Source organism: Neoarius graeffei, chromosome 15 (genome assembly GCF_027579695.1).
Source record: "Neoarius graeffei isolate fNeoGra1 chromosome 15, fNeoGra1.pri, whole genome shotgun sequence".
Classification (NCBI taxonomy): Eukaryota; Metazoa; Chordata; class Actinopteri; order Siluriformes; family Ariidae; genus Neoarius; species Neoarius graeffei.
The window spans coordinates 44,882,692-44,895,049 of NC_083583.1; the positions used below are offsets into that span (position 1 = coordinate 44,882,692).

At 39.3% G+C, this 12,358-nt stretch overlaps 1 protein-coding gene across 36 annotated transcripts in view; it reads right to left on the reverse strand.

Moving 5' to 3' along the window:
• Window positions 1-578: 578 nt before the first annotated feature.
• celf5a (cugbp, Elav-like family member 5a) overlaps window positions 579-12,358 on the reverse strand; it is a 355,737-nt gene continuing 343,957 nt past the window's right edge. For 8 of the 36 annotated variants that reach the window (XM_060941421.1, XM_060941415.1, XM_060941419.1 and 5 more), the window contains 4 exons: window positions 10,176-10,381; window positions 7,013-7,099; window positions 4,583-4,665; window positions 579-707 (listed from right to left, as the gene is read on the reverse strand). In XM_060941421.1, coding sequence (XP_060797404.1) covers window positions 579-707; window positions 4,583-4,665; window positions 7,013-7,099; window positions 10,176-10,381 — 505 coding nt within the window. Of the gene's footprint in view, window positions 708-4,521; window positions 4,666-7,006; window positions 7,100-10,168; window positions 10,389-12,358 lie in introns of those variants that run through there. The other 28 variants (XM_060941425.1, XM_060941418.1, XM_060941424.1 and 25 more) reach the window with 9 other exon arrangements.

Below are 12,358 nucleotides of genomic sequence, written 5' to 3' on the forward strand. Positions count from 1 at the left end.
TCTCTCGGCTGGCCTGGGAACGCCTCGGTGTTCTTCCCGAGGAGCTGGCCGAGGTGTCTGGGGAAAGGGAAGTTTGGGCTTCCATGCTTAGACTGCTGCCTCCGTGACCTGGTCCTGGATAAAGCGGAAGAAGACGAGACGAGAATATTTGACTGTTTTTTGTTTGTTTTCTTTACCAGTTTTCTTTTCAAAAATGAAAAATGAATGAACACAACATACACAGACCATTGAAACAATTGATCTTACAAACAAAAGCTTTTATCATTAAATTGCAAATTATTAATGAAACATTTTGAGTAGGGAACATTTTCTTTATCGCCTTCAGTCAGCCTATAAATCAAACTTCTGTTTAAAAAAAGCTGTCAAATGTTCACTTAGAAGGTTTGAGGGGAAAAAAAACAACATTTGTGACCTACATCCCCAATTCCTTTTCTTATTACCTGCCCTTGACCAGATTAATGCTGGGTTATGGTGTGTGTGTGTGTGTGTGTGTGTGTGTGTGTGTGTGTGTGTGTGTGTGAGTGAGTGAGTATGAGACCTGTGTTGTAGCAGAGAGCTCCATGTGTGTTGGGGCTGTGTCAGTAGGGGCGGCTGGCATCCTTCGGCCGTTTTAACTGCACTTTCAACCTTTTCATGCCAATCTGAAAGCCGTTCATGGCCTGGATGGCGGCCTGTGCACTTGCTGGGTTGTCGAAGCTCACAAAGCCTGAAAATAAGCACAAAGAGGATGGAGAAATGAGGACACGTTCACTCATTGAGGCCAGGAGACATAATAGATGTCACACTTTTGGTGTGAATTATGTGTGATCATCCTGACATTTTTTTCTTTGGGAGTGGACAGAGGTAAATAATTCAGCAGTAAATAAATGGAAAACCTTTATTTCTGGTTTATACATGAGGTGTGACTTTGTGTGCACGTTGTTCACATACTCACCAGTGTACTTCATGTACATCTGGGGGATTCAAGTGACATCCACCAGACAACCAAAACATCCCTGTTTCGACAGGTTTCCATGTCAACCCTTAAAATGTTTATCGATTTCATGCACAGTAACGTTAAACACTGTCACTCTGTCTGGCTTAAAACTTTCTGCTGCATCTCAAATCGAAAACTACTAATCTATAAGATCCAGAAAACATACACAAGACAGAACAGGACTCTCAGTAGGTTTGAAGGCTATGTGAGAGGTTTTTAAACTTCAAGCACTAACCAAAAAAAAGGTAAAGCGTTTAATGTTAGTACTCAATAATTGTGTCGAACTGTACACATGGATGTGAGTTTTGACACAATGTTATTTTGTTTAGTCAGTTGTGGAGACAGTATCACATGGTGTGATACTGCCCTCACTATTTACAGAGGTGCTTGAAAGTTTATGAACCCTTTAGAATTTTCTATATTTCTGCATAAATATGACCTAAAACATCATCAGATTTTCACACAAGTCCTAAAAGTAGATAAAGAGAACCCAGTTAAACAAATGAGACAAAAATATTATACTTGGTCATTTATTTATTGAGGAAAATGATCCAATATTACATATCTGTGAGTGGCAAAAGTATGTGAACCTTTGCTTTCAGTATCTGGTGTGACCCCCTTGTGCAGCAATAACTGCAACTAAACGTTTCTGGTAACTGTTGATCAGTCCTGCACACCGGCTTGGAGGAATTTTAGCCCATTCCTCCGTACAGAACAGCTTCAACTCTGGGATGTTGGTGGGTTTCCTCACATGAACTGCTCGCTTCAGGTCCTTCCACAACATTTCAATTGGATTAAGGTCAGGACTTTGACTTGGCCATTCCAAAACATTAACTTTATTCTTCTTTAACCATTCTTTGGGAGAACAACTTGTGTGCTTAGGGTCGTTGTCTTGCTGCATGACCCACCTTCTCTTGAGATTCAGTTCATGGACAGATGTCCTGACATTTTCCTTTAGAATTCGCTGGTATAATTCAGAATTCATTGTTCCATAAATGATGTCAAGCCATCCTGGCTCAGATGCAGCAAAACAGGCCCAAACCATGATACTACCACCACCATGTTTCACAGATGGGATAAGGTTTTTAGGTCCTCAGAAACCTCCTTTGTTCGTGCCATGATATACTTCCACAAACATGTGTTGTGAAGATCAGACTTTGATAGATCCCTGTTCTTTAAATAAAACAGGGTGCCCACTCGCACCTGATTGCCATTCCATTGATTGAAAGCACCTGACTCTAATTTCACCTTCAAATTAACTGCTCATCCTAGAGGTTCACATACTTTTGCCACTCACAGATATGTAATATTGGATAATTTTCCTCAATAAATAAATGACCAAGTATAATATTTTTGTCTCATTTGTTTAACTGGGTTCTCTTTATCTACTTTTAGGACTTGTGTGAAAATCCGATGATGTTTTAGGTCATATTTATGCAGAAATATAGACAATTCTAAAGGGTTCGCAAACTTTCAAGCACCACTGTACATTGGTACTGCACCATGTGTTAGTGTTGTAGTACTCGAGACTGGTCTCAAGACCACTTTTTGAAGGTCTCGGCCTTGTATCAGAATCAACCACATTTTTACTTGGTCTTGTCTTGGTCTTGGACATAGAGACTCAGGATTTTATTTCAAGATCGATCAAGACCACAACTTCAGGGATATCACTAAATTGGCTGTGCATTGTCTGATTTATTTTTTAACATCATTACTGTTACTGGACGTACAACTTCCTGCTTCAAATGCAACCAATAATGTGACTCGCTGCTAATTTGAAATTTTCATTACTGTTAATATTCATTCAACATCTTGATGAATTTCTTGACAAGGCCTAAACTGTAGGTGCTTTTTGGCCTTCTTCTGTTGTCCAGTGACATTTTTAAGCTAATTATTATTCAGAATAGTTTATTAAAATGAGACTGATATGAACGAGATTTTGCAGCCTAAATGTTCTGACCTGCATGAACCAGTCAGTCACAAGCGAGCGTCTGAAATCATTTTAAGAGCTTTATGTTATGCATATGCAGGAAAAAGCAGCGACTATTTCCAAAGGTCAATGTAAGTGGATCACACACACTTGTCATAGCAGATGCCAGCTCATCCCTGTCACGCTCTAAAAACCGAACCTCAAAAGCCAGTGACCAGAAAGTCTAGTTTAGTGTGGCTCCAGCTGCTGCATGCACTCTCACTGAAGAACTGGTGCTGAACCATGAAAAACAGCCAGTTCTCCCACTGTCCTCGCGTTCCTCTGAGTAGACCACAGATCATCCTTTTTCATGATTGCATGCATGTGATGAGAAATGAGCCTTGGCGAGGTTTATGAAAGGGACAAAAAGCCAAATCAGAGACTCTGTATACATCACAGCTTTATTTCTAGCAATCTCAGTCCAGTTGTTCCTCAGAGGATTAATTACAGCACTGAGTGCACACACCTCTGACCTGACATTGCATTTTAATTACCTACTGTATAAGTCAACACTACTGATAGCTTTTTCCTCTCATACACTGCTGTAATTAAACTCTCTCTGGAGGCCAGCAGGAATAGTGGCCTGGGGCAAGACGTCCCCCGGGGTGACACCACATGCTGATCTATAATGACCCAGGCTTTTCAGGATGGTCATGTACTAGTTTATGGGTCGACACAATACAGTAAAGTTGCACTGCAAGAAATCTTTATTTTATTATGCTTTTCTTTTCCACAATAGAGCTATTCACACAAACAGCTTTGTATGCGTGACTGCAGACTCCCCATTGATATCCATTTAAATTCAAATGCTCATAAAATGAACACTCCTCATTTCTGAAAAAAAAAAACTGCTTGCTTCAATGTTAATTTGAAACCTCAGATAACCTGCTCCTTTCCCCCATTGAAATTCACACTTTTCGTATTCATTATTAATAAGAAAGGTTCACAGACAATTATCACAGGTCTTGGATTAGTATGCAATTTACATCTCTTGTCTCGGTGAAACTTTCTCCAGTAATTTGACTTCACTGGATTTTGTGTGCAGAAAGAAGAAACGATCCTTTTTATAAGGTGTTTCAGAAGAACAAGAAGGATTCACATAGACTAAAGGGGATAATACACCACAAGTTGGCCTAGTGGTTTTGCTCGTCCGCCGCTCGACTGGGAGAATGTAGTCTGATCATCATAAAAATGGTACCTACTGCCATTTGGTGAGGCACGCCGCAATACAGATGTGAGTAGAGAGTCAAACTCTTGCAGTTACCAAAGGACCAGCCCCCCACTGTAACCCTAGCTATGTAATATGTGAGAGGCCAAGTGCTACTGAAATGGAGATTGGCATGGCTCAGTGTGCCTTTTGGCCTTGGGAAGGACTTTGATTGATTGATTGATTGATTGATTGATTGATTGATTGATTGATTGATTGATTGATTGATTGATTGATTGGGGATAATATTAGATTGTTTATATACTGTATGTAATGTGTTAGCATGCACACGCGCGCGCGCACACACACACACACACACACACACACACACACACATCAGGTACCTGAAAGTGCTTTTTGAACACTTACCGAAGCACTTGCTCTGGTTGGTGGCTCTGTCCATGAACACCTTCGAGGAGATGACTGTCCCAAATGGCAGGAACATCTGCATGAGTTCATTATCGCCAAACTCCTGTGGTAGATGGTAGATGAAGAGGTTGCAGCCCTCAGGGCCTGAAGAAACACATTAGCATTAGATTAAAAACTGATACTTGTGTGGTGCTCATTTACTCATAATTATACTCAGAAAAAATGCTCCGATCCCAACATCTGACACCATATGATACCATGTGACATAAGCCTAGTGTACGTAGTCACCCTAATAAACAGACGACACAAAATGATAGCAATCTAGATGTATTTCATGATGACAATCAAAGCAACTTTGCTCTGTGAAAATATAAAGAGGAACTACAGCATCTTTGTACAATACAAGTAACCTGATAAAACATATTAAATATAAAAATTCAGCACGAGGAGGTCATTGCTTGAAGCATACAGCAGCAATCAATGCTGTAGCTAGATGAGAAAACATCTCCAGACAACACTAAATGAATGAAAAACTAACAGCTTTAACCCTGGATATTGTTCTTGACGATCAGCCAATATCGCTCACTGACAATGAGGGATTCTGACACAATGAAACGTATTTTACTTCCAGCTCCATTACAACCTGACTCGAGCCAATGTAACTAATGTAGCTAATAAATGCACTTCATTTTAAATCAACTAGCTAACATTATAAAGAATGAGACTAGTAGTCTAAGTGCATGGACAAGTATATATGCACTCTTCATGGCCACTATTTAAACACGTGGAAACATAAAGAGGGCTAAATAACGTGTTTCGTGACATTTTTGAAAATTAAATAAAATGCAGGTTACTCATTTTGGAATGCTTTTCATTAACAGATGTGCCTCGTCGAAAGTTAATTTGTGCAATTTCTTGCCTTCTTAATGCCTTTGAGATCAAACAGTAAACAGTAAATAATAAAAATACAGTAAATATCCCTATTCCACAACTGCAATGATCCATATTATGTCAAGAAGCACTCAGCTAAGTAAAGAGAAACGACATCCATCATTACTTTAAGACATGAAGCGTCTTTCAATTAATAAAAATAAAGAAAATCCATTTTATATATATATATATATATATATATATATATATATATATATATATATATATATGCATATATAATTTATTTATTTATCTATATCAGTTTTTGAAAAATCTTTGCTGGACTCATTAGGTCTGGGACAGTGATGTTTTTCCTCATTTAAATATATGCAAGTAACACATATTTCTTGCATCTTCCCCCACAGACCCCTCCCTCTCCATGCCAAAAACAGAGACAGTAAGTTGACATTTAAAAGTAGAGACATTGAAAAAAGACTCGCAATGTTAAAAAAAATAATAAAATAAATGGCACTGAAAAAGACTGACATGAAGAACCAAAGATAAGAATGTCACTGAAAAGCACATCAGCATAAACAACAACATTAAAAGTAACAGAAAAAAAAAATTATGGTCAAAAAAGATCAAGTTTGTTATGTTTCCTTTTTTTGGAAGCTTGGATTATTTTAATGACTGACTTTTAGTTCAGTGGAACTCTTTTCAGTGCCCAAAGTTAATTTCAACAAAAGTGTTTCAATGCCAGGGCGTAGTGGTTAGCACTGTTGCCTCACAGCAAGAAGGTTCTGGGTTTGAGCCCAGTGGCTGACGAGGGCCTTTCTGTGTGGAGTTTGCATGTTCTCCCCGTGTCCGCGTGGGTTTCCTCCGGGTGCTCCGGTTTCCCCCACAGTCCAAAGACATGCAGGTTAGGTTAACTGGTGACTCTAAATTGACCGTAGGTGTGAATGTGAGTGTGAATGGTTGTCTGTGTCTATGTGTCAGCCCTGTGATGACCTGGCGACTTGTCCAGGGTGTACCCCGCCTTTCACCCGTAGTCAGCTGGGATAGGCTCCAGCTTGCCTGCGACCCTGCACAGGTTAAGTGGCTAACGGATAATGGATGGATGGATGGATGGATGTTTCAATGCCAGTGATCTAGTTTTAAGTGTTGTTGTTGTTGTTGTTTAATCAATTTGGGTTTTTCCAATGCCAAACTTAAAGTCTCTGATTTACCTCCATAGATTTTGGGTGATTTTACAAATCAAATCTGATTCAAAGTGAAATCAACAAAAGTGGGTTACACTGTACTGCAGCTGAGAACTATGGATTAAACACCAAGAAAAAAATCATGCTGGTAATGAAAATACTTCAGTATAATGTTTTCTAGAACAATGTTTTAGACTCCAGCACATTAACCCTTCATACCCCTTATATTTCCAAAACCTTATGCTTATTGTTCATGGAAATCAAGCTCAAGCAAAGCAATTATGATCTTATACAAGTGAGGAGTGGAAGTGTGACACCATGTTCCTTGGGGTTTCGGAGGTTAACATGTTGTTCCACCTCTGCTTAGTGCTTATGTGTATGTTTGTTACTTGTTTACAGAAAGAATAGTGTCTCACCCTCACCTTCCCTCTGCTGCTGCTGTTGAATGACCTGCGGTGGTGGTGGCAAGCTTTGTCCAATAGGGGTCAGTGTGGTTGCCGGATAGATGGCTATGAAACAAAAAACAAGGCTGCAATGAGCTCAGGCAGGCTGAAAACACAACGATCCCTGTCAGACAGCATCGAACAGAAGGGTCAGCGTGAAAAATATATTAACATGTCCTCATAAAATATTGAATTGTAATACTGTTGATCAGCTTTACAACCGATGATGCGTATTATTGAAAAACGGTTTAAACATGACAGATGTTTTCTGTATATCATGGAATAGACTTGTTGGTGAAATGCTTTCACTGTGTCAGAACAGACTGAACATCATTCTTGAAAATCACAGAATGAGCTCAGTGTCTTGCAATACACTAGACCGGAGATACAAAATTCCAAAAATGACGTGTGTTTCCACTTAAAATATGAAAACAGCTCAGGAGGGAGTCGAACTCATTTAGTGTGATGTCAAATGGGCAGATGGGTTGAACATATAAGAGCCATTCCACCGAATCGGTGCCATTTCCGTCCCTAGAAAATTATATGTATAAATGCACATAAAAATGTACTTTAAAATACATTTCCTTATTACGCAGAATGTCCCGCACATTGATCTGATTTCAAATTTAAGATATATAATTGTAAGGATTAATAAAATCTACCTAAAACACTGAAAAATAGCATGCGTTACCCGTCCCCGCACTCTAACTTTATACTTAACGATGAAATATTATGATTAAAATCCTTCAGAAACAGTATTTCTTTTGCACTGTTGTGTGACTCCATATCCTATCCATGGTTTAAATATATTTTTTTCATAAGAAATCCACAATATCTTAGTTAAAATACACATTTTATTCGTGTCCCTGGGTTTTCACTCAGTCCTGTTACCCAAAAATATTACCCCATCTGACAAATTTGGAACATTCCATAAATCACATGCTCAACAGGAAGTTACATCAGTTGTGTCTTCTGAAGTCCATGGGAAGACCAAAAGTTAGTTCTCTCATTTACTTTTCTGTATATTTGATGATTTTTTTTTAACTTTGACTGATAAGGTCAATGTCAACATACTGTCCTGTTACTTAAATTATTTCTTAGATGATATTTGTTTATTTTAAAAATACAGATTTTTGGTAAATCACTAGAATGTGCTAAGTGTGGTCATGCTATTAGCGATGACGCCATGTGGCTTAATTCCATGTATTAGCTAATCCTAGGCTAAAAACTCAGTCATGTTACTTTCAGAGTTTTGGTAACAGGACTGAAAAAAAATGCAGCCATCTTTGACTTCCAAACCTTGTAACGTAGCCTGAGGTTGACCAATACACATTTTGAATAGTTAAATATGTGTGTTATTATAATCAGTGTTGAAAAGATATAACAAATTAAGCTTAATTTGGGAGTGGTACAACAAGCAAATGGCACCCATTCGGTGGAGTGTCCCATAAACAGATGAACAGGCTGCAATTCATTACCAAATTTCCAAAATGATGGTTTTACCAACAGTGCCTTAAATAAGTATTCACCCCCTTGAACTATTCTATGTTTTGTAGTGTTAGAACCAAGAACTGAACCAGACTTGACAGAGATTATATGTTTTTGCTTGTTTGCTGACGGTGTAGTGGTTAGCACTGTCGGCTCACAGCAAGAAGGTTCTGGGTTTGAGCCCAGCGGCTGACAGGCGCCTTTCTGTGTGGGGTTTGCATGTTCTCCCTATGTCTGCGTGGGTTTCCTCCGGGTGCTCCGGTTTCCCCCACAGTCCAAAGACATGCAGGTTAGGCTAATTGGTGGCTCTAAATTGACCGTAGGTGTGAATGTGAGTGTGAATGGTTGTTTGTCTCTGTGTGTCAGCCCTGTGATAACCTAGCGACTTGTCCAGGGTGTATCCCGTCTCTCACCCATAGTCAGCTGGGATAGGCTCCAGCTTGCCTGTGACCCTGCACAGGATAAGCAGTTACAGATAATGGATGGATGTTTGTTTGTTTGTTTGTTAATGAAGAATTATTGAACATTGGCAAATTTTGTCAGTAGCTGAGTTTTCTGGTTGCCTGATGTTTTAATTTGATTACTTATATTCATTAGGCCAGATTAGAACCTTTATTGGGCCTCTCCTGGTCTGAGGGCCTTATATTTGATACCCCTGCTCTAATACAAGCAAGTTCTCAATATTTTACAACCCTTAAAGGAGAACTGAAGTCATTTTTAAACTGTCTTTATTTCTTAATTAACATGTTATTCAATTACGTTTTCAGTTTTAGTAACCTTATATCGTTACTCGTAATGGCAACTAATTGCAATTAAATATTATACTTATTGGCCTATTCGGTTTTTAACCATGTTGAATTTAGTTCATTTGGTACACGGCAGGCGTCGCTTATCCGCGCGATCTTCATGAGACTTGTGTGAGACTTCGAAACATGAAGTGTCAGCCAGGTGTCAGTGCCGCCATTTTGAAAACTGTTTTCCAAACGAAATATTGCGCAAAAACGAGTTTAAATGACGATTACTGCCTACTTTTTTTCAAACTTTCCTGATTGCTATCAAAACAAACAAAACTTCCGGCTTGATTACATCAGCATTTGAAGGAGGGTGCGCGCGTCTTTTGACAACGTTAGCAGGTGTTGGTCACTTTGATTTCCACTGTACATTTTACTTCTGTCCTACAATGTCTTGCCCAGGTCTCAACAAATTTCATTTACGGCCATTGCTTTGACATATGAACTGATATATATCATACCATATTTCAAACACTCATAACTTGCTATAGCAGTGACAAAATAGCTATCAAAAATGCATTCCTATATTAAATAAAATGAGATAAATATAATTTTGATAATTAAAAATTGCCTTCATTTCGCCTTTGACATTGAAAAGGGTTTTCCAAAAGCCCTAGCTGACCCATCTCCCAGATTCAGGACTTGAATTGAGGAGAAGTGCAGGAGAACTCTTGGTTTGTATGAACAATAGTTTAAAAGCATTACTGTGTCATTTAACTTTCCCCTCTGCCCTGAATATTCACTAAATATTGCCAAATATTTATCTATTAATAAATATGGCAGCATGAAAGACAGTTGGCCCATTACTATCCTCATAGTTTATGAGAGGGGAAAATACCCGGGGTGAATAGTGTGAGCTGTACCTGTGTACTGTTGCACACCAGTGAAGGCCTGCTGCAGAGTGTCAGCAGCAGTGGGGCTTTGGGTAGAGTAAGGGGGCAGGCCATTGGCATACACAGCTTCCACTGCTGGGTGACCGTTGGGCTGGTGAGGGATGCCAGTGAAGCCGTTGACAATTGGAGTGACGATGCTGGGCACAGCTGAAGACGTGATGTTTGCAGGTGGTGAGCTAAGGCCTGTTGGAACAAAAGCATAACTCTAACACAAGCTTCACTCAACATATGTAGCATTTAATAAACATTCATCACTGGAATCTGATAGCAATTGAACCCTAATCCCTGAAAATATCAATTAGACTTTGTAATGCATGTATGTTTGTCATAGCAATTAAGGTCCAGAATAAACACAAGTTCAAGATAGTCAACTACACAGTTCCTGTATATGACATAATGACCACTGTGGCAAGATAACACTCGTGTGTCTTTTTTGCACTGTTCAATGAAGTATCGTCTTCATACCTCTGTATCACTACTTGTACTACTTTGTTTGTTCAATATCATATTACATAATTAACTCTTTTAATCTCAAACTTGTGCAACACCCTTTCCCTACATATATGCACCTGTCTCATGGTGGTGTCTCTGTACATTATTGTGCACTCCGTTAGCTATAAGAGCATGCTACTGTAACAAACACTTCATTATTTTGATATACTCAGTATTCAGAAAACATATGACAGGAAAGCTGACTTGACTTGAGCCCTTGGCAGTTAGACAGGACTCCAGCATATTTGTTTGGTTATCTGAGCCATGTGCAAGGAGCAGTGCTTGTAATGCTGGAGGTAGGAGCTAGTTGAGTTGGCTAGTGAGACCCCCTAATGTGGCAGTAATGGTGTATCGCTGGTATTGTTTTCCAATTAAACAGCCCTCTGGAGTGACAAAGTTTCCAGTGTGGGTGTACTTAGTGATGTACAACGCAGTCAGTGTATCTACAGACATATGGAATCTTTATTAAGTTATTTAGGTATGAATTGTCAGTTGTGGCAATATAGACAGTACTTTACACCAACCATTTCCTCTATTCCATCCCAGAGGTGTTCTTCTTCTACACCAGCTGATTCTCTCTCTCTCGCTGATCAATCTGATGCAATTCTTTGTATATTCTACTTGAATACTGATATATCTCTGGGACATTTTGAAAAGAATCGACCTCTGAAATCTTTGTACTCAGCCATTTTGCACAGTGAGTAGGTTAAAGGTAGACTGCCTTTCAGATTTTTCAAGTGTAGGTCATAAAAAGAATTTTCCCTGACACCCAATTATTTTTGTTTAGTGGACTGAAAGCTATTGAATTCAAATCGCAGACTTCCAATTTTATTATTATTATTTTTTAAAATAGAACAATTAATGAATTTAGGGCCACGTGGCCCTATATTTTCTCTGCAATTTTTTCCTGCTTCACCATGACCAAGATACTACGTCATGCATCACGTGGTGGGCTTTCCCCATTTGTGCAAGGCACTGTGGGATACAAATTTGAAACAGGAGAGAAAAAGGGAGGACGTGAGTGTACGAATGAAACGTGAAAGACTGACTACAGTAACGTAAAGCGAGAAGAAAAGACATTGTGTTGTGAAGGAAAGGAAACGCAGGACCAAACTAATAATTATCGGCGGTCAGTGAGCACCTCGGTGTGATCAGCTGTTCGTTTAGCAAAAGAATGATGTAACTGTCAGTGCACGGTCAAAGGTAAACCTGCGCATGCGCACACGGACTTCCTCTGTCTGCTTGATTGTGCAAAGCGAGCGATTTCATACACATTATTTGCTCGGGAATCCCCTCAAATTAAATAACTTCCCAGCTACAGAATGGCTTGATATTTTGTGAGATATTACAGAAATAAACATATATCACAGTGACCAAATTTCAGAGGGAACTAAATTTCACAGATTTTATGAAATCGAAAGGCCATCTAGCTTTAAATATAGTAAGTTAGTGCTTCCGTGAGCTGTTTTTGCAGGGTAGGCTTGTGTGATATGAATGAAATATAGAAATATAACCAAAATGCAGCATAGTGGTGTAGTGGTTAGCACTGTTGCCTCACAGCAAGAAGGTTCCGGGTTCAAGCCCAGTGGCTGACAGGGGCCTTTCTGTGTGGAGTTTGCATGTTCTCCCTGTGTCTGTGTGGGTTTCATCCGGGTGCTCCG